Source organism: Drosophila guanche, unplaced genomic scaffold (genome assembly GCF_900245975.1).
Source record: "Drosophila guanche unplaced genomic scaffold, DGUA_6, whole genome shotgun sequence".
In the NCBI taxonomy this organism is placed as follows: Eukaryota; Metazoa; Arthropoda; class Insecta; order Diptera; family Drosophilidae; genus Drosophila; species Drosophila guanche.
Window position 1 is genome coordinate 3,964,197 of NW_022995753.1, and position 22,888 is coordinate 3,987,084.

Sequence of the window (22,888 nt, forward strand, 5' to 3'; positions counted from 1 at the left end):
GGAGAGCAGGCCGGGGGGGGGGGGGGGGGGGGGGGGGGGGGGGCAACTACAACTATAGCAGTAGAAGGAGCAGCAGCAGCTTCAGCAGCAAAGAGTAGCCACAGGAGAGAGTCGAAGCCGAAAGTGTTCTGAACACGAAATGTTTTATATAAATAGTTATCCATAGTTATAGAATTTTAAAAGTTTTACAAAGCTATTAGCATTTTAATGTGTACGTTTTTAAACAAACACAACAAAAAGAAAACCAAACACACCCCACCCAAACCCCGCCTCCATGCCCACACACTTGACGGAACCTCAGAAGGGTTTTTAAATGTAATTTTTAAATGTAAAATGTGCATGTAACCGCCTCTTGTCCCCCCAAAAACCTCCTCAGAATATTACTTAACAAATTCTCAATATATTGTGTTATATTTTAGCTAACTTTGTTAAATATTCTTAAGCTTGCGCGTCATAAAATAATAATAGCTATACAAATTTATATATTCTATTTTTTTTGTGTAATTAATGGCATAGTGTATTTTAATGACTAAATGTAGGAATGTACATACATATAAAATACAGAATTAATCAATTAAGCCTAAGCTTTAAACAAGTGCAACAATCCTATATATAAAAAAGAATATAAAATATTTGCTTATCAAAATTAATTAAAAATTGTGCACTTTATGCCTGTGTCTGTGACAGAAGGATGGATGGATCTCTCACTAAGATTCATTTAGAGGCAACAACTAAAATATAAAATAATAATAAAAACCATGTGCACATATAGTTTCTAAGGGATGTTATTTGTCAATTAATGCTGAAACAAGGCCGCCATCTTAAGTCAATATTAAAAGAAACACACACAGACACACAGAGAAAGAAAACGAATAAAATAATATTATATATATACACATAAATGTATATGCAATCTATTGTACTATATTTAAAGAAAAATCAAAATCGAAACCACATATTCTGATCAATATACAAGCAGGTAATACATGTATGTACATATGTATGTCTAGGCACCACCAAACACCACCACACCCACTGGCACAATAGCTTATTATGGATGTTAACTAAACGGATATTTCCTAAATAAATCAAATTTTCGTATGTGTTTAAAACTCCTTCAAGTTTTCTTAAAGATCAACTTAATATATATGTTTTGATTTGAAATCAAACATTGCATGGCATTGCTTATATGTTGCATTTATCTTTACAAAGACAATTAAGTAAGGCGACTACTTGAGGTTATGGCAGCTATTTGATCTTAACAACTCAAAGACTAATTATTTCATTAGTATTTATATTTTTACAAGCGTAGATCTAGATAAATCCCAAGTTAATCCCAGTGTGAACTCAAATACCATTCGGCTATATGACTGGCATCCATTCGGTATGTGCTGTTCAGGAATAGATGGACAGACACCAAGTAAAAGATTGTTTAAAAAAGTGTCCTATGCCTTTATTCATTATTTGTTAATTATGCTTTTAGAGCGGCCTGCAGAGAGGCATTCAAATATCTAAGTTTGATTTACTCAAGCGAGTAAGAAACTGCTAAAAATATTTCTTGCAATTTTGCACAATTAATTGTGTGAATGAAACCAAATCTGAAACTCTACCAATTTTGATCGAGGTCCTCGTGCACAAGACTGAAAGAGAGCGCATCAAGCAGCGTGCTATCTATCTTCCTGTTGCAAACATAAAGGATCGATCAGGAAGCATCGAAGCATTAACTGTGAAATTAAATAGCGAGAGAGAGAACAAATCTGCTGCTGGCTTTCTTTGTTGTGGCTTCAAGCCAAATTAGAAAACGAATTCAACTAGCGAAAAGACCAAACAGTGTGCCATGAAATATATATTTGTATTTATTTATTTTTCTATTTGTATGTACAAATATTGCTTCAAAATTAAAAATTACTTACATATGTATGGATAAAATATGTGGGCATAAAACAGCCAACAAAAATGCAAGCATTAAATCGTACAAATTCCACAAAAGGAAGGATGCATCGACTTATCCCTCTACAAAATTGCACCAAAAATATGCATATACTTCCTGCTGCTTATCCCCGGACCTAGATGATTTCTTATTGCTAACTTTAATGCTGTTGTTATATATAATCTATTTGTCTTCGTTTGCAATCCGTAAGTCTTTAGCCAATTGTCCAAGCATTTCAAACATAAAACTTCAGTTAAGATATACATTATGAGGGACATTTCTACTTAATTGCTAACTGTAAAACATCTAATTCTACTCTAGCTTAAATATCAAAATATTACCTTTTCGATCCTTTAATTCAAATCCAGAGTTCGGGTGCCGGGTGCCCGTGGTCGTATCAGAAGAATGGCTTATGGCTGATGCTACGCCTCTCCGTATGCTAGGAGCTCTCGGCATTTTTCTTCTTGAGAGTCTCCATGACCCCAGCAAAGTCGGCCGTCTTCTTTTTGGCTGATTTCGGTGTGGATGTTTGGCTGCGTACCCGCATCTGTGTGGGCGCCACATCGTCGCTGAAGTCAAAGTCATTCGCCTTCTGTGGCCTGTGAAAGGATGTAAACCATGTCATATATAGAAGGGCTAACAACTGTTACTCTTACTCCTGCTCAATGGCATCGGTGGCCTGCTCCAGCTCCTTGCTATTCCCACCAGAGCTGGCATCCGGTGAGGGTGCCCGCCGGCCGGGGAATTGCCACTGCAACTCCGGTATATTACCAGCCTCGAGCATTAGATAGTAGCTCTCCAATTCCTCGGCATTTGCGGAGAACTTGTCTGCTGTCGTGGCTGGCTCTACGTCTGTTGCCATTATTTATTTGTTTTTATTTCTATTTCCAAGCAATGTCACGATAAACTAAACCCTAAGAAATCCTAATATACCGAAATATACCTTTTCATTTTCAAAATATACCGCATATCATATAACATTTTCATTTTTTTGAAATTCTCCTGAATATTATTAGCTAGTTTCGGTTCTCAGCGCTAAAACTATAGTTTTATCCGATTAATAAATCATTTCTGCATAAAATTGGCTAGTTTTTATGACTTCTTTTTAGTGGATTGTTTACAAGAAAGGTCTACCAAAAAAAAAAGCATAAAATGTTCGGATAGTCGGAACCAAATGTATGGTATGTTATGTGCATTTTAATACCCTATTTCCATCAGTTAATATTAAAACTCTGTTCTCCAAGCTGCTCTTAAACATTAATAATGACTTTATCTTAGACTGACACGTTTTTATTCTTTCCATATGTTTTCTATGTATCGATCTAGAATCTAGATCAATTCTCTTAATCTATTACCTGCGAAGTTTCGTTCTTGCATTCCTGAGACTTCCAACAATTTCCCAATTCGATGTTTTCCTTCCCCCAATGGGGAAAAGTTCTGCTCAAAAGAGAGAGAAAATACCCAACGGAAAAGAGAGAAAATCCTCGAGGGACATTTGAAAAACATGCGTATGTGTGTTTCGATATTATTTAATATACATTACCAATGGAATTTAATTTAATAATTAAATTAATATCCCTAGAATGTAGTATATAATTTTTGTCCACATCGGATTCGATAGCTTCTCGAAGCATCTCTGCGCAAGTGCTGGATACTGGCCGAAGTCATGCATGGAATGGAGCGCGTTATTTGAAGTGATGGATGGTTCCTCTGGTGTGCTGCTGTTCCTACTGCTGTTCCACAACATCGTTGGCCTGGTGCTTCAGCTCCAGCTCCTTGCCATTTGTATCAGCGCTCGTCACCGCGGGCGGCATTCTTCCAGCAGAATTGGCTTCTAGTGAGGTGTCCTGGTAGCCAGGACATTGCCAGTTTAACTCTAGTATGTAACCAGCCTCAAGAGTTACATAGTATTTCTCCAGTTCCTCAGCATTTGATGGTTTTGCCATAGCCGGTTCTTTTGCCATTTTAATTATAATTTAATAGTTTGCCTTTTTCTTGGGTATTTTTTTTTGCTATGTGTACGCCGGGTTTCGATAGCTTTTGGCAGCAACTCTGCGCCAATTTTTGCTGGTTGCACTGGCCGATGTGCTGTCTGAAGCGCGCAATTTGAACTGCGATTATGAAATGCTTGGTGGTGCAGAAGAAAACACAAAATAGCAATGTGTATGAACCGCTAGACCGTCTAGTAAATATATAACGATTGGAATACGAGCATTAACGAGCATTCTGATACGCAAAAAGTGTGCGCCAAGCTGTAATGTTTATCCAATAAACAAAAGACAGGCCGCTGGAAAGTTGATCCAAACTCTCAGATGACATTCTCCGATGTGGGGCCCGATTCAAATGAAAGCTGTAACACATTGGGTTTTATTTTGGTTTTACTTTTATTTATTTACTTTTGTGATTACTAAATTCTTAGAACTTTATTCAAAATCTTGTCCCCCACGCATGCATCCTACTATTCTATCATTATCCAATATCCAATTTCCAAATCCAATGTCCTCGTTGTCTCTCGCTCCAATTGATATCCTGGATTCTGAGGAGCGATGGCCAGAGGTGTACGATTACCGGATACGTCCTCTCTCTCTCTCTCTCTCTCTGTGTCTCACTCACGTTCTTTCGCTCGTTCTCTCTCGCTCGCTCTCAGCTGGCAGCTTGCATCTTGCATCCTGCATCTTGCACTTTTCGTTCTATATAGCTTACAGATACATACATATACATAAGTATTATTATTAATATTGTTGTTGCTGTTGGTTGTTTGTGTTTGTTGTTGTTTGTTTTTGTTTTTGTTTTTGTATACTCGTATATAAAAAAGAATAATTATACATATTCATTAATAATAAATCCATAATAATTAAAAACACACAATTTGATTGCAAGAAAGAATTTCTACAATACGTAATTAAATACGGATACATCCTGATCGTTGGTATTGCCACCCCCACCCCCGCCTCCGCCTCCACCACCGCCGCCACCTCCTCCTCCTCCACCACGATTCGAGGAACCCGAAGATTTATTGGAACCATGGGCGGCAATGGTTAGCTGATTGGTCTGATGTATAACCGATGTGATGTCGCTTTGCGATGCAGATATATCCTTGCTGGTGAGCACATCCGAACTGCTCGAGCCGGACGAGATGTGACGCTCGGTGATGCCGTACTGTATCGGCTGATAGCCGTGACTGGGATTGTACGTGGCCGAGTATGGCATGTATATGGGGGGATTCGGCAGCGGCCCAATATCGCTGGTGATGCTCTCCGTGTCCGCATGGCTGAGCGCATGCTGGCCGTGCGTATGCTGCTGCTGCTGCTGGTGCGGATTGAGGGAGCGCAGATTGGGATTGCGCTCATCGTTCACCACATAATAGCACTGCTCGGAGAAGGTCAGCTTGTTGACCGTGTGCTTGATGTAATTGTTGCGCAGCATCGCCGACACTATGCGTCGCGCCTCCCTTCGGTCCTGCACATCCTCGACATTCTCCAGCACCCAGTTGACAGCGTCGGCACCAATGAATGCATTCGGTATGGTTATCTTTAGCCACATGCGATCACGTATCTCCAGGCCGCTGTCGGGCTTCGTCATGGCCTTGACTATCTCCTCGAGATTGTTCTGGTCGAGCCGCTCCTTGATGGGCTCCGGTATGTCGGCAATAATACTGTCATGCGAGGTTAGCGCCTGGGTGTGTGCCACCCAGGCACCGGGATCTATCGGCCGCACCGGCTCCGTGCGCGGTATGGTGAAGTAGCCCTTGGGATTCGGGTCCCAGCACTTGGCCACCACCAGCTTGATGGGCCCCGGCTTCTGCACAACCTCGCGCAGCACACGCACCGCCTCGTCGTTGGTCATGTTCTCGAAATTCACATCGTTCACCTGCAGTATCATGTCGCCCGGCTCGATGCGGCCATCCAATGCAACGGCCCCGCCCTTCATGATGCTGCCCACATAGATGCCGCCGTCGCCGCCGCGATTCGACTGGCCAACAATCGAGATGCCCAGAAAGTTGACCGCCTCCATGTTGATCGAGACGGTGATGATGTTCAGGGACATGGTCGAGTCGGTGATCGAGCTGTATGAGGAGGTGCGCGACATGCTGGGCGCCCGCTTTTTGCGCCGCTGCGGCTTCTTGCGCACCTGCAGACGCTGCACGCTGCTGTAGTCGGTCATGTCGCGGTCCAGCGTCAGCTCCGACTCGGTGCCAAAGAGGCTGGTCGAGTCGAGATCGCTCGACAGCACCGACGCCGATTGATATGTGAGCGGTGGCGGCTGCAGCATCTGATTGTTGATTAGACCGCCGCCGGACAGCTTCTGTTGCTGCTGCTGCTGCTGCAGGTGCTGCTGATGTTGTTGGTGCTGCTGCTGTTGCTGCTGATGCTGTTGGTGCTGCTGCTGTTGCTGCTGCTGCTGCTGCAGGGCAAGGTGTGTGCGTACATTGGCCCGGCCGAGGCCAACCATTTCGCATTCGCTGGTGGGCAGCTCGGAGCAGTTGTCCGACTGGTTGGTGCCATCGGCCGAGACCAGCCAGGAGACGACGCGGCCGTTGAAGCAAGGCAAGATGGTGGCATCGTCGGCTATCTCCTCCTTGACGACACCAAAGTCGGCGTCCATTGACTTGAAGAAATACTTGTAGTTGTTGTTCTGTTTGTTGAGCACCAGCTTGAAGTCCTTGAGGGTTACCTGCGACGAGGGTATGGGTATCTTTACCAAATAGGGGGTGGTCTCATCGTCAATATGATAAATGACTTTCGTCTCCTGTCCATTTGGTCTATCTGTATCCATTGCGGCTGCCTGTTGTTGCTACTATTGTTGCTATTGTTGTTGTTTTTACTGAACTGCAGCAGCCTGCCTGGCTTTAATCGCGTCTCGCGTTTCTCCCTCTCTCTCTCTCTCACTCTTAATAAATTTGTGCGATTTATTTTGCCGTTTTTTGCAGGCGATGATTCTGCCGCTACCGCTGCCCGCTGATATTATTTATGCCCTAAACACACTCTTTCCCCTTGCCTTTACACAAATTTGAATACTTTTTCATGTGTGCGTCGGTCGGCTCGGCACTTCTACTCCTCCTCAAAACTCCACACAACTCCAAAACTCCACACTCCACTCGCTGCTGCTGCTGTTGCTGCCCTCTCTGCCTCTGCCTCTGCTTGCTTTTTGGGTTGGGTGTCAATGGAACTGCAGCTCCTCCTCCATTTGAATAAAAAGCACAACAGCTTCGGCCTCAGCAATTGGCAAGGTGGCGTATTTGAATTTACTTTTTTTCGCTTATCATTGATGGCTCACAATTCGGGGGTTAGCAACAAAAGATTAACCGAATAATAACAAAAAACAGCTCAAAATTCACTTTTTGTCGTAGTTTTGTATGTAAAAAAAAGCATCGCCACCAGTGTGACCGCGGATTTATCGATCTAATATACCGTCTGACCCTCAAAATAATACCGAAATGTACCTTCTCACTTCCAAACTAATCCGATGAAAATTATATTCCTCAATGTTTATATTTCATTTAATATTACAAGCTTGTTGGGACTATCATTCCCATGACAATGATTGATCCAATTCATAAATCAATTTCCCTACAATATAGCTTCGTTTAGTACTATATTTAGTGAATTGTTAATCAAATAATTCTTGTACAAAGAAGTTTCATAAAATAATAAATTATGATAGAAGCATATAAATATCCTATTTGTCCAACAAGCTTTTAAGAGTAGGACTAAAACTTCCCGGCAATTGCCAAGAATAAAAGGGGTATGGGACAAGAGGCGAAACGGCCCAGAAAACGGCAACGCATGCGATATATCGTCATGGTCAACGCGATGCGATACGACCCCGCTGCCAATATAACGAACAGGGGCTGTCTGTAATTGAACAAGTCCTTGTTAAAAATTAGTTTGCAATTTTAAAGTCAAATTGATCCAATGGAACTACTCGTAAGTCTTAGCCAATCCCATAGAAAGTTGATTCATTTACCGGATACAATTATTTGGTCTAGAAATATTTTGTTTTGAAAAGAGATAGAAATTAAATTATTTTGAAATAAGACATTTTAGCTTAAAAATAATTCCGTGGCACTCCTCGAACACTCGAAAAATGCTGTTAAATTTATTCAGTTCAAGAAACTTTGAAGGAGTTTTAATGTTTTCATAAAAAATCGAATCATATTATATGCAAAATTACTTTTATATATTTGTACCCAGTGGACCCGATCCATTTGCTGATCGCTAATCGTGATATATAAAGAGTAATAAAATCTGTTTTCCGTTTTTTTCTTCACAAGATAAGAATACATGTTTGCAGATTTTCAGAAGCTCGAATCCCACCCAACCGTTTGAATGCAATTACATTTTAATATGATTTCTGTTTATTTATTTTCATTATTGGGAAGGAGGGGAAGGAGTTCGGTTCGTTCTCCATTTAAATGTACAGTTAATTAATTAATATATACGGGTTACATAAGATATACATACCTTCTACGCTTTACACAACTAATTCCCATCCAAAAGAATAGCAACATTTGGAAAAAAAAAACTCAAAAAATTATTTTACTTTCTTAAGTTTTGCTTGGATTATTGGTAAAAATATATAAGTCAAAGGATCCAAATGACGGGAGCTCTGAAGAGAAAATATATGCTTGTACAGGTCTGTTTGCGGGGTGGGGCGGCATTGGAGTTTGGTGTTTTAATATCGTATTTAGCAAGTAATTATTATTAAATATTAAAATGATACATATTTGAGTATGTAATCATGCATTGTCCGGAACCAGGGATTGCTAAAATTATAATAGTTAATCGTTATCGCGCCATCTTGTTGCAAGCTTCCAGGAGCGATTCCTTTTTCTTCCCATTGCGCTCGTCCACCTCTACCTTCGTGTGTTCTTCTGCATCGTCTTCTGCTTGGTTTCGCCTCTTAAGTCTAGAAATATGATTTTGTTTTGCTTATACCCTTTATGTATATGTGCATACATCCGATAAACGCATGTATAACGTAATGTGTGTGTGTGTGTGTGTGTGTGTGTGTGTGTTTGGGTGTGTGTTAGTGGCAAAAACACCAACCAGCTAATAATTATGCTAAAGCAACTATTAAAAACTAACGTAATCCAATCTCGACATGTATATAAAAAAAAACCCTTAATCAGAAGCCTACATTCATTTATACCGTGGGGTGGAGGATAGCTATATGCATATCCCTTCCTTTCTTCCTTCGTTCTTGCCAGCTCTGGGATGATCTCCTAATTCGTTCTGCCGTCGTTTTATAGTACATTTGATTGCATCACTGCAGCTTCCATGCTCTGCTGGGCCCCTACTTTGAGTTGACCATCTCCACGAGTTGACTGTTCAGATCGAGCGTGTCCACAATGTCCAGCAGTATTTCGACATCCTTCATGCAGGCCACCGTCTCGGGGGCACCCATCAGATTGACATGCTTACCATCGATGTTCGCATAGAAGCATCGATTCTTGAATATGATGGCCCGATCGTACGGCACCCGGCACTTGCTACGGTCGACGACGAGGCGACGGAAGAGTACACACGATGGCTGATATTTGTGCCGATCCTCTTCGGGTATGTTGTACACCTTCAGATCGCCGGTGAATATGGTCATTGTCTGTAGCTGCATCAGCGTCGGCGACACCTTGTAGAGCGTCACCTTGCTGCTCCACTTCACCGATGGCATCTTGATGCGTGCAGCCACATTGGCCAGCTTAACGAGCGGCAGCTCCAGCAGCGTACGCTGATGGCGCGTCTTTTCCGGCGAATCACTGGGCTTGCTGATCACGTGCCAGGTCTCGTAGCAGGTGATCTTCTTGATGACACGGCCATCCTCCTCCCGCACCGTGGTTGTCTCTTTAGGAAAGTAATTTGGCTTCTTCTTCACCTTGTTCTCCATCTCATTCTCCACCTCTTCCGAGTCCTCGTCATGGCCATCGGCCTCATCGGTTTCGCTATCCTGATCCTTGTTGACAATGGCAGCGCTAGCCTTGTTCTCTTTACTGTAACGCTGCTGCTGCGGTAAAGCATTCGCGTTGATGGGTGGCTTCTTGAAGCTCTCCTCACTGTCCTCGCCCAGCAGCTTGGACAGCTTGCGATCGCCCGCCGCATAGTTTCGACTGCTATTTGTGGTGGCATTCGAGGACAGTATTGGCCGACGTGGCTTATACTTAGCTGGGGCTGCTGCCGCCGCCTGGCTTCCCCGATTGGTCGCAGCCGCATTGGCAGTCGTAGCCGCTACTGGGATCACACGGCGCGGTGGAAGTGGCGGTGATAGTTTTATGTCGGCCTCACTCTCATCGAGATCTAGATCAATGTCGATATCATCCTCCTCGGTATCGACATCCGTCGGATACAGCTCTTTGCCCATGCTCAGCAGCGGCTTTATGGGCTTTGCCTTTTTGCCCATCTCTGCATTGAGTATACGGGGACGCGGCTTGGCCTGATTCTGCTGCGTTTGCGTCTGCTGCTGCTGCTTCTTGTTGAACGTGGCCGAAGCCTTGACCCGTTTGGGTGGACTAAAGCCGCCCTGCGGTGAGCTACTATTACTTGTCGGACTCGATCCGGAGGTGGTCTGTGTTGCTGATCCCGAGCCTGTGCTTGTGTTATGGATCCGTGCCCTGGGTCGACCCACCGATAACTTCTTGCTGGCGGCATTCAAAGTGCTCGACGTGGCATTGTTTGTCCGACTGATGAGCACATCATCCTGGTTGATAATGTCATTGATATTCACAATGGTAAATGTGGGCACATCATCGTTTATCTTGCTGTTGCCGCCGCTCTCTCGCTCCGCCGCAGTGGCAGCCACCGACTTAGCGCTGCTAATTCTCACTGAGGACGTTGCTGCTGCTGCTGCTGTCGTGGAGCTATTCATCTTCTTGGTCGTCGTTGTGCCTGCCGGCCTCTGTTTGTTAATCAGTCTCCCCGTCGTCGCCGATGTAGGTGCTGTTCGCTGCCCACTGTTGCTGCCGACGAGAGTTTTGGCCCTGCCCACAGGAGTGGCAGCAGATGTGAGCTTGCTGCCGCTGCCGGCTCCATTGACCACTGGCGCACTGCGATTGGCTCCGCCGGTAGACAAAACCATTCGCTTGCGTGCCACGGGACTGTCTGTGGCATCCTCCAGCTTACGCTTGGCGGCTCCCTCCGATCCCGTGGTCAGATTGCTGCGACTGTTCATGCTCACAGCAGTGTGGCGTCGCAATTGCTGCATATTCGTCGCGGGCCGCCCGGCACTCGCCGTCAGCTTGGACTGCGCCGGACTGGCGGCGGCGGGTGTGGAGGCCGATGCATTTGCCGATTTGGGCGGACGTCCACGTCCACGCTTCACGGGCTGCACTGGCGTCGGCTGTTTCTCGTGCCGCATCTCCTCCTGGTACTCATCCTCGCTCATGTCATCATCGTCGTCATCGGACTTGTGCATTTGCGGATTGTAGGCCACATCGTTCAGCTCGTCGTCGTTGTCCTCGTCCAGATCGAGCAGATCGTGCATATAGTTATATTTGCTGGTGGGATAGGCCTTCGAATTGGAGTTGCCGCTTTGATGGCGCGACGCGGGCGTGTCGCCGCCAGCCAGAGAGGCCACGTACTTTGGCGTGACCACGTCCTCGCTGGCATACTTGGGATTCGGTTTGATGGAGCGACGCGAACGACTGGCGGCAATCGTCGGCGGCGGCGACACAGACACCACCTGTGAAACCTTTGCTTGCTTGTACATCTTCTGTGTCTTGGGAGAGATGATCTCCTGTGTCTGTGTCGCCCGCCGACCGGCTAGGGTCCGGCGCATTGTGTTGGTCGCCAGCGGGGTGAGATGCTTGGCCGCTGGTGCTGCTGCTGCCGATGGTACTGCCGAGTTGCGTCGCTTGGCGGCCAGGCCTGTTCCCATCAACCTTTTGGCGGGCAGTATCGCTGCTGATTTGGGTGGCGATGGTGACGCCGATGCTGCCGCAGATGGTGGTGGCCTCCGTGTGAGATGGGGTGTGATGGGCATCGAATCCCCCTTGGATTGACGCAACCGCCTGGCGGCAACCAAAGATGCTGGAGAAGACAGCTTGTCCTTTTCTAGGGCCACACGCTGTCGCGCCTTGCTGCCAACACCGATCTCAGCCGTAATGGTCGTGGCCCGTTGAGAGGTGCGCGTCGCGCGTCTTGGGATTGTGGCGCTTGGTTGGGCGGTAATGGCGACGCTTCTATGTGGGAGTGTTTTAATTGATTTCGATTTAACGGCTGCTGCTCCAGTGGCGGCAACCGATGGTAGATGTCCTTCCCGCAGATTCTTCACGTAAACAATGCACGGACGAGTCTTTCCAATCTCAGCATCCGTCTTTTTTTCAGCTGGCATCTTTCATGGGATCCCTGAAATGGACATGGAGGAGAATCGGTTCGAAAATATTATTTCTTTTTATTCTTTTAAATGTTCTACATTCTACAGATATGCCTATGTACATATATGCATTGATGTGTGTGCGTGTGTGTAGTGTAGGCAATTGGCAACGCAACGGCTTCTGTTGCCTGCGTATTTCAGCTCTGGCAACTCTGGCGCCTATTTTCGTCACTTTTTGGTGGGTCTGCTGCTGCGGCTGCGGCTGCTCTCTTCTCGCATTAGGGAATTTACGCTGATTTTTTTCGCGCGCCACTTCTGAACATATATACACACACGCGCACGTATATATTAATGTAATATAAATGCCTGTGGGGTAACTTATTATTATTTTGAGTGTTGGATTCGCATACTTACAAGAATGGCTTTACATTTTTTCAAGTTTTGTTTTTCGCACAATGCTAATTTATTTTTCTCTCGCACTTTCACTACACAGAGAGCGAGCTCTGGGGCAGAATTTTCGATTGCGTGGGATAAATACGTCCCTGTTTATAATTTATTTGTTGTATTTTAACCGCCTGCGTGTGGCAAAAACAATGCAGTATATTTTATTTCGATTATTGTTTTTATTGCCTCGTCCCGATTTAATGCAACTTAAGTTGGTAACTGCGCAACTGAACGCAACAGAGAGCAGAAGTGGCGTTTATCGCAGTGGTGGCAACAGTGTACTGTAGTGGCAGCCCTGAAAGAGCGACGACAATGGCGATGTTTTTCTACCCAACTGTACCACTCACACACTCGCACCCCGTTGTTGTTGTTGCTGCTGTTGCTGCTGATTGCTGAGCGAGAGCAGCTAATTTATTTCCATTCATTTCAATGAGAAAAGCGATAGCAATGAACATAGTGCATAACATTTAATTATAATTACTTTCCAGAATGCATTAAACGTTCTCGCAACACTTGCTATTGCTTATTTAACCGACCTACGAGTTTTGTGAATTTCCGCGCTTTATTTTTTCACTTGAAAAAACTACAGGCAACACAGCTGGAACAGTGTGACCGCGGATTTATCGATACAATATACCGCACGACACTCTGAAATATACCATCTCAATTTCGAAATATACCGTAAATCTCAAATCACTGTCCTAGTTAGCAAAACAATTGAATGCTTCGAACGATGACCGAGAGTGTAAGAGAGAGAGCCGCCAAGTTCTTGGAAATAAATATTCAAAAATAAATTCTTTTAATACTTTTTCCGACTTTTTACGCGTTTACAACTTTCGACCAATCAACACTTTTCAAAAAATCAAAGTGCTGGAAAGTCTTCAACAGTGGATTTGGTATTTTGCCGTCCCAAATCAGCTGTTCTTCCAGGGAGATACATAAGAGACATTCAATCCCCCCCTTTCCAACCACCCATGAAATAAAAATTCAATTTATGTATTTTGACTCTGAACAGGCCTTATATTCAGGCCTTAGCCTGATATTGAGGCTGGGTTCCGTTTATGATACATTTACTACATTTGGCTTCGCAATGTCCTTAGAATACTCCACTCCACTCCACTACTTCGTCAGCGCAGATGGCTGGGGGCAGCGGAACTTGGCCATTTCCACCTCCGCTTCGGCAAAGCTGAATCGGTTGAAGGAGAAGTATTCGGGAACTTTGTAGCCGCCGGATGCTGAAGCGCCTGGACCCACTGGAGATGATGACGGTTTTACGCAGTTGCTGCTCAGGCCAGTTACTTTGGTAGTGGGCTGAGGAGCGCCTGCTCCACTGCTGCGGCCTGCTGGATTGGAGCCGCCCTTGATTTGGGTGTAGCAACGGCACATCACCGGCCCGACACTTCGGGAGCGTGAGAACATTTTTGGCCCAACCTGACGAAACTTTCAACAAAAATATTCACGTAATCGTATCAACAACAAATACAACAGTGCTCGACAAGACAGAAGATACGTGACCACATAGCAACACTGCCAACCATGCTGCTCTGGCCACACTATTATTATATCTATTAATTTAAAAAAAAACTGGAAATCAATTTAACTAAATTAGGTTTATTCTGGACATTATGTGGCTATTTTCTCTTCTTGAATTTAGGCTGCGCCTTGCCATAGTGCTGGTCGATGTTTGAAACGGGCGCGCGTTTCTTCTGCTTGCGTTCCTCGTTGTTTTTGCTTCGGCACTTGACACTGGCTGCCCCAGTTTGATTTTTTCCCAGCTGATGAAACTTCTTTCGCTCCTCCCGTATGTTCTTTAGGCGCTGGCGCTCGTCCTTCAGCTCCTTGTAGTTCTTGGCCGTCTTCTTTGGCGGCTTGGCGCCGAGCTTGATCAGTTGGAAAATCTCCATCTTACGCTTATTCTTGGTCACACGCTGATTGCTCATGGCAAAGTTGAGCACCTCATGCCGGGCTTTTTTGATGTCGAACTCTGGGTTAGTGTCTGCAGAGTCTTTGTCCGACTTGTGGGGCCTCTTTTGCACAGCTTCATCTCTAGATTTGTTTTGCTGTTTGTCTGGCATCGAAGTTGATTTCGACTGATGGTATTGCGGCTCCTGGAACACCATTGCCTTGAATTCGCAGTTGGCCAGTTTCTTCTGAGCCGCAAGTGCCGCCCGTGTTGGCACGGGCTTGAAATCCTCGCTGATGTTCATGGCAAACACGAAGCCAGGCCAGTTCAACTCAATTCAGTCCAAAAAGTAAATAAACTCAAACCAAAATATAGAATGCACATGTACTGTACTGTGAGAAATGCGCTAATTTAAGCAAACTGCGTCGCACATTTATAAAACAGACTGGCAGCTCTATGTATAAATAACATGCAGACGTATGTATATTTGTAAAAATTGTGGGAGTCCGTTGCCATTTGCAAGCATAAAATTGATTTATTCATTTATCTAGCTTATAATAGCATATAAATAAGACTATTAATTTACATACACATATATTAGCTACACTTAATTTGTTGTGCAAGACGTCACCTTTATTCAACAGGCTGGCAGCGCTTTGTGAACAAGCCAGGTGTCTCTCTCTCTCTTTCTCGATAATTACATAAATATGTAGTTGATATGTACATAGCTGCAGTGTAAAGTAAAAATGGTTTTTGTTTACTTTTTGGATCTAAAATAAAACCCAAGAAACAAGTTTGTGGTTGAAAAAAAAATATAATTAATATTCAAAAGCATTTTTCACACATTTTTGTTGTACTTAAACAGAGAAAAAAAGGCACAAAGTAAAGTAAAAGAACGAAATTCGTATTGAGCTCCCTACACGTGTTTCTAGATACTAGAAGATAAATTGATAATCGTCTCAAAGGATAATGGATAATGGTTATGCATACGCTTGGATATCGGCTGATTGATTGCTTGATAATATATGGCGCTAATATCTATTCTAAAAGCTAAAGCAATGGCAGTAAAACTAAAAAAAAAATATATTCATGGGACTGTGGAAGGACCATGGAATAATATAAATATCCTCGGATGTAAGGGCTAAAGCTAGTTTGTGCCTTGGAGCAACGTCGGCAGGGAGGCGCCCCCTCAGACCGACTTTATGAGGCGGTCCTGCCGCTCAAAGAGCTTCGTCTTATTCGCCAGCGTCTCGGCGGTGGAGGCGATGACCCCATGCGTGGTGCTGTTCGTGGTGGCAGCAACTGTCGCCACCTCCTTGGCCAGCTTGTCCTGTGTGAGGGTGGCGAGGCACTCGCGAAAGGCGAGTAGGAACTCGTCAGCATTCTCGCGGCTGAAGCACATGGGCGGCTTAAGCTTGATAACGTTGTCATTGGGTCCGTCCGAGCTGACCAGCACCTGGTGCAGCTGCTTCATGCGATTGACCACCCAGCGGGCGGCCTTGGTGTCGGGTGTGCGCCCCTCGCGCTCCTCCACCAGCTCAATGCCCACAAACAGGCCCACGCCGCGCACATCGCCGATGCACTCGAACTCCTGCTTGAGGTGGCCGCACTCTCGCAGCAGGTAATCGCCCAGCTGGAGGGCGTTCTGCTGCAGTCCCTCCTGGTCGATGACCCTCATCACGGCATTGGCAATCGCACAGGACACCGGATTGCCGCCATACGTATTGAAGTACGCCACACCGGTGGCATGGAATGCCTGCGCTATCTCCTGCGTTGTGACCACAGCGCCCACGGGATGCCCGTTGCCCATGGGCTTGGCCACGCACACAATGTCCGGCACCACGTTCTGCGTCTCGAAGGCCCAGTAGTGGCTGCCCACGCGTCCGAAGCCAACCTGCACTTCATCGGCGATGCAGAGGCCGCCCGATGAGCGTACCGCATCATAGACGGCCCGGAAGTAGCCGGCCGGTGGCAGAATCTGGCCGCCGCAGCTCTGCAGGCTCTCGGCTATAAAGGCGGCCACGCCCTGGCCCTTGGCCAGCTGGCGCTGGCATATCTCCTCAATGGGCTGGGCATAGAGCGCGCCCAGATCCGCATTGGGGTACATCTTGTCCGTGAACTGGCCGCCGTAGATATCCGGACAGGGGGCCACGTGCACATAGTCGGGCTTCTTCTCGCCGCCCGGCTGGTTGAACTTGTACGGCGACACCTCCATCACCGCCTGCAGATGTCCATGGTAGGCACTGAAACGGACCAGCCACAAGGGTAAGGCATCGAAGGGAGGATGAAAATAATGTTTATCCACTTACTGGTCAAGCGTGATCACATCCTGGCGCTTGGTAAAGTTGCGGGCCAGCCGGAGGGCCAAATCGTTGGCCTCCGAGCCCGAGTTGACGAAAAAGCACACGGACAGCGGCTCGGGCATCTTGCTGGTCAGCGTTTGGGCGCACTGGACCAGCTCATCGTGCAGGAAACGATTGTTTGTCGAAATGGTGGCCATCTGCAGGGCCCCAGCACGCACCACCTCCGGATGGCAGTGGCCCACTGCAATTACACAGAAAAGAACAAAACAAATGCAATTAGCTGAGAGTTTAAAAACATCATGCAAAAATAATTAAAGCTATTTTAAAACATTTCAATTAAATGTGCGCTTTAAAATGTAAGCAACAAAATAAGTGGACTTGAGTGGAATTCACTTTGAATTATATTTTAAAATGTATTTGCAAGTTTTTCAAATGCAGCTCATATTTAATTTATATTTTCAAATATTTATCTTTAAATGGAAATTATTTCAACTGAAATTAATATGAAATTTATTGAATCAAAATACATTGTATATTTGTTCAGTGCCGAATTTCCCTTTAAATATTAAATATACAAATTATTTGCATATTATTAATTAAGCGAAAACAATTTAGTTTATAACTTTTAACCCTCGCAGGCCAATGAAGTGAAAATATTGAAATTTCAGTGATATTTTTTTCTCGGAATTAAAGCTTTGGAGTGCATAAAATGTAATTTAAAAATAAAAGGGAACTTAAAACTAAATTTCCAATTTCCCATTCTCGTTATTTAGGGCCATTTAGGGTTCAACTGTACTTCTTGGCACTTCGAGCCAGCGAGCGAGGCAGCAAGCGAATTCGATTTAGACCCAAGACTGCCCGCCAGCCAGCCCATGGTCAAAACTTGAGTGAAATCAGCGCAACCAAAGATAGAACAGAACCGAGTGGAGCGTACATAGTACATTTCACTATCAACTAGACTACGAGTAGGAGTACGACTACGAGTGGAGAGGGTGAGGGTGAGGGTGAGACAAAAGCAGGGCAGACACAATGAAAAACGTGTTGGAATCGCGTGCGCTTCACGTGATAGTCAGGGCACCCAGGGGCTACCACAACGAGCAGAGTACGAGAGAGTCTTATCGGTGCTGGCGAATCCAAATTAGAATTGAAACCACACACAATCAGTGGCAGAGAGAGGGGGCCAAGTAGATGGGGGCAACTGATGATGAGGCATATACTCCTACTCCTACGTACATTTGTTGACCCCCAAAAAAATAAGCTACGTAATCAGTCAACAGCTGGGTAGTGGACCGACCAGCGATCAAGCAACACAACGACCCAGTGGCAGTCAGTCCCCCCACCAGTTGTTGGTCTTATCGTCGATCCATAGCTGTCGCGGATCGGCTGCCGGGGCCTGACGCGCTCTGCTCTACTTGGACCCGGGCCTGTCTACCTTTCGCCACCTCACATTAGAGGCTCTCAAAACAAAATGTATTTTCGGTGGCACACAATCGCCAGCATCGATGCGCAAACGATGCGATAACGCGCCCCCAAGGTGGGACAAACCAAACCGTGTTCACGTGTATTATTGAATTTATTTTTAGGCACATATACGGATGGGTTTTGGATGGTAACACCATACAGCAGGGTAAAGTTTTGTCTACCTATCCATTAGCTATCCATAATCTGCTGAGCAGCCCAACTTTAAATGATTTGACTTGTAGTATTTATTTTTGGGTAGTGAACTCGGCTTCGATTGATCGTTTTGTTGATCAGGAAATTCCCACCCTAAAGTCCTTGACGATTCTAAGAGTTTTGGAAGGAAGATCTTTTGAGTGGCTCAAAAAATGATCACCGTGCGGATCGGTGTAAAATCGAATCGAATTTTGTTTTTCTTTGCTTTTCGCAACATCATTAGCAACAAAATCTTTGTGCATATAGAGGCAGCGTGTAGGAATATCATCTACAAGACCCACACAAACAGAGAGACAGAGGGACAGATGGATGGATGTATTTTTCTGATTATCTATACAGAATTTTCCACTCGCAATGGATTGTATGCCATCAGCTGATTGCATAGACGGGGCAGGCAGCCGCGCCACATGCTACAACAAATATTGAAACTAAACTAGGGGCACAGGCGTATGGAATGGGTTGGAGTTGTTGTTGTTGTTGTTGTTGGGACTGTACGCACTATGGACAACTGCATGCATTGGACTGGCTTGGCTTTTCCATAGCTGATTGTTTGCCTAAGGCTATCTCAAGTACATTTCCATTCGGCACGAGACGTTCACATGTTGCTCGACGCCCCGCCGTATGATAAGGCCCGGCCCGTTCTATTCCAATGCGGATTGGCCCTGTCCAGTGGGATTGTGTCGTCTCCGTTGGAGTCGGAAAAGTGGCACGAGATTACAAAGAACGTGGCGATCGTAAAGCGTGCGTGCAAGTCCGACGTCTTCTTCAAGTTTCATAATAGCAATAAACAAGGCAAAACTTCAACTCGCCTCGCCTCGCCTCGAGTTGTTGTTCTCACTTGGGATGGGTATGGCTATGGGTATGGGTACTGGGATTGGTGATCGGACAACACGTGCACCTTCGTGGCCTTATCACGTTTCACGTCCATAGGGTAGCATAGTTCTAGTTTCTGTTTGTTGTTTTCAAGTATCATTGGAGTCGATGAAAATAGATTTGAAATGTTATTGATGTGTCGGGCCAGAGGTTACACAAAGATCTGCTACGCAGGTGAGATCGTACGATCGTGGAAATGGGTCAATTGATCTTTGACATCTTTGATCGTACTGATCGTTGAGCGATCTTTACGGCTGACTACAGAGAAAACAAAGCTGCTTAATGATCTACTAAGATGTACATCTGATCGTATTTTAAAATCTATTTATCTATATAATGCTCCATCAGCTGCAATTGGATCAGCAATTTGAATTAAATTTCAACATTTCTCAGTGCATAGTCCAAACGGGTTTTTGATCTATGAATAGTACAGCACGGAGGATGGTGTCGCTTATCCCTGCTCCGTACCGACCCCCATTCATTTCCATTCTATTCGCAATGCCAACGTCCAACAGCCCACTGTCATTTCTTATCAGCGATGACAGCATAAATCGAGTGCAAAATAACAAAAAAACAACATCATTAAACATATGAATACGTCGTTGGACAAAAGCGAAATCCTTTTTGCTAGAATTATCCAATTTGCAGGCCAACAATTGGTTCCGGAAAATTTCATGGAAAATTTCCGTAGACAACGGGCTTTGCAGCGTTGTCGTCGGAACTGCGTCAAAAAAAATGGTGTGCCCCAAGCAGACGTCAATCTTCGTTGTTGTGTAGCTCCCGTACCCGTACCCGGGCTGCATTGGATTTGACCGGACGGACTTGTATTGCATTGCTTTCTCTTAATCATCAAAGCTCAGAGCTCTGAGCTGTACCCGGGACTGTGCGTTAGGCCCTGTGTCGGGGCCCGAAATCGACAGCAGGGCGTTGGGGCCAGATCCAGATCCAGATCTCAGGCGACGCGAATCGGCGGAGGCCTGTGTCGGGGCCCGAAATATCATTATGACCACTGGCGGGGGGTGCCACTCCCAGCATCTCAAATCAGACACAACAGCACTTGGCAATTGACTTTGATAAGGCTGACTCAGTACGTCGCCGCCGCATTCGCTATGAGGGCAACTAAATCGGGGCCGGGGCCTGAACATGCCTCTGATGTCTGGGCCGTTTGTACTCTCTCTCTCTCTCTCTCTCTGCTGGGTTGCTGGTGTCGTTGTCGTAACCTTGAACTTGATTGCCAAATACTCTCTCCTCTCTCCCTATATCGCATTGCCTCGTAGCGTGCACTTTGCATTCAAGAAAAAAAAAGCGCCACTTACCTGCGGCATAAACAGAAATACTAAATGACACCCCCCAATGGATGGCACACATCCGCATCAGGCCCCGGTTGCTCGTCCGCCTAATACTTGTGTAGATCTTTCAGTTTTTATGGATTTGACTTACCATGTGCCACATTGTTGATGCAGTCCAGATAGCGAGTGCCTTCCTCGTCGAACATGTACTGGCCCTGTCCGCGTACAATTTTCAGTGGATCAGAGCGATAAAAGAGCTGGCAGGCTTGCCTGAAAAAAGTTAAGGGTTTAAGAACATCTTTCACAACAAAGTTGCACTGTTGCATCTCTGAGACTGTACTTTGTATAAGGTGGGGCCTAGGGTCCATTAATCAAGAACAGAGTCCCTCTCTCGTACCTGTGTGATAATTTCCCACTGCGATTATCGTGTTTTTGTTAACTCTTTCGTGTGTGTTTGGCTTGCAAATGTTTGATAAACATTTTACGAGTGGCTGTTTGCTGTGGGCTGTGGGCTGTGGGGTGTGGGTGGGTACTGTACTTAAACAAAGCAAACAAAGGAATCAACAAGATCTATGGCAAATTAAACAATCATTTAACGAACTTTGTGGCTGCTTTAATGTGCATTTTTATATTCTACTCTTCAGTTAGATTGTTTGCTAATCATTTCTCAAGTTGAATTTTGATTACAATTCCTTGCAGTGAAAGTGAAAATGCTTAATTTTCCGATGCTGCGGGGGGAGCTGTTGTTGCCAAGCGTTGACCAAAAATATAATCAATAGCCAAAGAGCCAAAAATAAATGAGTTCGGCGTCTATTCTCGGCCAAATAAAAAGGTTTCAACGCTTTGTTGTTGTTGCTGCACGTGGCCACAGACTGGGGAGATGAGAGAAAGAGAGCAACAGAACAGAGCAGAGCAGAGCAAAGCAGTGCAAAGCAGCGCACAGGCAGAGACCGAGCCGAAGCAGACGCGATGAGTGTGTGCCGTGCCGTGCCGTGCCGCCTCGGTTGGGGGATGCCGCCGCTTGACCTTGACAGCGAAACGGAACTAAAGGGAAGGTCGGCGGCAACACAATGGGGCAGGATGTGAAGTGTGAAGGCTAATAAGACAACTAAAGACTCAAGGCTGCTGCTTGTCTCAAAAGGACAGTGTGCGTGTGTGTGCGCACACGTGTTATATGACTTGCCAACACAGCGTGGGGACTGGGGCGGCCACTTACCCGATGTGTTTGTTTCTCAGCTTGATGGTCTCCGTCTTGGACAGCTGTTCGCTGGCCACCGCCACCGACTTGGTTTGCTCTTGTGCGAAAGGCATTTTAAATGTTTATTGAAAATAATTGTTGTTTAATTTTGGATTTGATTTTGATTTAAATTAAAAGTTTTGGATTTCGCGCACTTTGGCTGGAGTTAGCTTGGAACGGTGCAAAACTGCAAGCTGCAACTGCAAACTGTAAGTGCAAGTGTGCAACTGTTCGACTGTTATCCCGGCAAAAGGATATGCGGCACTGATGTGACGTGTGACGTGGGATGATTATCGCAGGCTAAAGGCACGGGACGCCTTTACGTCTTTGGGTGCTTGGAAATTGTCGCCGAATGACAAATTCTATGCGAGAGTGTAGCATTTTTATAACAGAGGCCGAGCCAACCAACGGCCACGGCTGGGCCCACTGTCGAGCGCTGTTGTTGCTGTCGCTGCTGCTGCTGCTGCTGCATGCCGTTTATTGTAGGCACTGCGCTGTTGTTGTGGCAGCTCTGTTACCAGTTAGCAGCCTGTTATCGCTGACACAGCTACTGCTGTTAAAATTCCCACTGTTACTATTGCTGCTGCTGCTCTCACTCTCTCTTTCTCTCTATGCCTATGTCTCTCTATGTGTGCGTTTGTGTGTGTGTTGTTCGCGCTCAAAGCAAATTGAGTGTGAGGTAAGGCGCACTAATGCAAAGAGTAGGAAATAGCAGGTGCAGTTAGTTGTTATGTTTTTCGAGTTGCATATTTTTAACTTGCTCATGCGAATGACAAAAACAGGCCAGACTTATGCTGGCACCTCCTCACCCTTCACTAAATGTACTTTGGGCCTGTGTTCGTGTGTGTGCGTGTGCGTTGCTGTAAATGTATCGCACGACAGCATACACGTGACTCGGCCGTTCCCTACTATCACCATCTCTCTCTCTGT

At 45.5% G+C, this 22,888-nt stretch overlaps 6 protein-coding genes across 7 annotated transcripts; all 6 read right to left on the reverse strand.

The window, feature by feature from the left end:
• Positions 1-1,895: 1,895 nt before the first annotated feature.
• Positions 1,896-2,844, reverse strand: LOC117588574. The gene is made up of 2 exons (XM_034279970.1): positions 2,587-2,844; positions 1,896-2,529 (listed from the first exon to the last, which is right to left on the reverse strand). The coding sequence occupies exons 1-2, from the start codon at positions 2,790-2,792 to the stop codon at positions 2,370-2,372; spliced, it is 366 nt and encodes a 121-aa protein (XP_034135861.1). The 5' UTR covers positions 2,793-2,844; the 3' UTR covers positions 1,896-2,369.
• A 1,451-nt stretch (positions 2,845-4,295) lies between these two features.
• On the reverse strand, positions 4,296-22,422 carry LOC117588601 (segment polarity protein dishevelled). Its single transcript, XM_034280010.1, has 2 exons — positions 22,409-22,422; positions 4,296-6,726 (listed from the first exon to the last, which is right to left on the reverse strand). The coding sequence occupies exon 2, from the start codon at positions 6,704-6,706 to the stop codon at positions 4,820-4,822; it is 1,887 nt and encodes a 628-aa protein (XP_034135901.1). The 5' UTR covers positions 6,707-6,726; positions 22,409-22,422; the 3' UTR covers positions 4,296-4,819.
• LOC117588600 lies at positions 8,956-20,592 on the reverse strand. Of its 2 annotated transcripts, none has more exons than XM_034280009.1 (2): positions 20,524-20,592; positions 8,956-10,696 (listed from the first exon to the last, which is right to left on the reverse strand). In XM_034280009.1, exons 1-2 carry the CDS (start codon positions 20,575-20,577, stop codon positions 9,227-9,229), a joined length of 1,524 nt encoding a protein of 507 aa, XP_034135900.1. In that variant the 5' UTR covers positions 20,578-20,592; the 3' UTR covers positions 8,956-9,226. The 2 variants fall into 2 exon arrangements, with proteins under 2 accessions (XP_034135900.1, XP_034135899.1); XM_034280008.1 differs by lacking the exon at positions 20,524-20,592 and adding an exon at positions 12,650-13,269 and having other exon boundaries at positions 8,956-12,267.
• LOC117588612 lies at positions 13,703-14,167 on the reverse strand. Its single transcript, XM_034280022.1, has one exon. It carries the CDS (start codon positions 14,096-14,098, stop codon positions 13,799-13,801), a length of 300 nt encoding a protein of 99 aa, XP_034135913.1. The 5' UTR covers positions 14,099-14,167; the 3' UTR covers positions 13,703-13,798.
• LOC117588609 (uncharacterized protein C1orf131) lies at positions 14,271-14,987 on the reverse strand. Its single transcript, XM_034280019.1, has one exon. It carries the CDS (start codon positions 14,884-14,886, stop codon positions 14,311-14,313), a length of 576 nt encoding a protein of 191 aa, XP_034135910.1. The 5' UTR covers positions 14,887-14,987; the 3' UTR covers positions 14,271-14,310.
• On the reverse strand, positions 15,466-22,323 carry LOC117588602 (alanine--glyoxylate aminotransferase 2-like). The gene is made up of 4 exons (XM_034280011.1): positions 21,938-22,323; positions 20,873-20,991; positions 16,892-17,126; positions 15,466-16,825 (listed from the first exon to the last, which is right to left on the reverse strand). The coding sequence occupies exons 1-4, from the start codon at positions 22,030-22,032 to the stop codon at positions 15,772-15,774; spliced, it is 1,503 nt and encodes a 500-aa protein (XP_034135902.1). The 5' UTR covers positions 22,033-22,323; the 3' UTR covers positions 15,466-15,771.
• Positions 22,423-22,888: the final 466 nt, after the last annotated feature.

Excerpts from the sequence above, each read along its gene's own strand:
- LOC117588574 (XM_034279970.1), bottom strand. The coding sequence starts at position 2,792 with ATGGCAACAGACGTAGAGCCAGCCACGACAGCAGACAAGTTCTCCGCA. Across the intron at positions 2,530-2,586 it reads ACCGATGCCATTGAGCAGGA|GCCACAGAAGGCGAATGACT; the intron begins GTAAGAGTAACA and ends ATCCTTTCACAG.
- LOC117588601 (XM_034280010.1), bottom strand. The coding sequence starts at position 6,706 with ATGGATACAGATAGACCAAATGGACAGGAGACGAAAGTCATTTATCAT.
- LOC117588600 (XM_034280008.1), bottom strand. The coding sequence starts at position 12,253 with ATGCCAGCTGAAAAAAAGACGGATGCTGAGATTGGAAAGACTCGTCCG.
- LOC117588612 (XM_034280022.1), bottom strand. The coding sequence starts at position 14,098 with ATGTTCTCACGCTCCCGAAGTGTCGGGCCGGTGATGTGCCGTTGCTAC.
- LOC117588609 (XM_034280019.1), bottom strand. The coding sequence starts at position 14,886 with ATGAACATCAGCGAGGATTTCAAGCCCGTGCCAACACGGGCGGCACTT.
- LOC117588602 (XM_034280011.1), bottom strand. The coding sequence starts at position 22,032 with ATGCCTTTCGCACAAGAGCAAACCAAGTCGGTGGCGGTGGCCAGCGAA. Across the intron at positions 20,992-21,937 it reads CTGAGAAACAAACACATCGG|GCAAGCCTGCCAGCTCTTTT; the intron begins GTAAGTGGCCGC and ends AACTTTTTTCAG. Across the intron at positions 17,127-20,872 it reads CATCAACAATGTGGCACATG|TGGGCCACTGCCATCCGGAG; the intron begins GTAAGTCAAATC and ends GTGTAATTGCAG.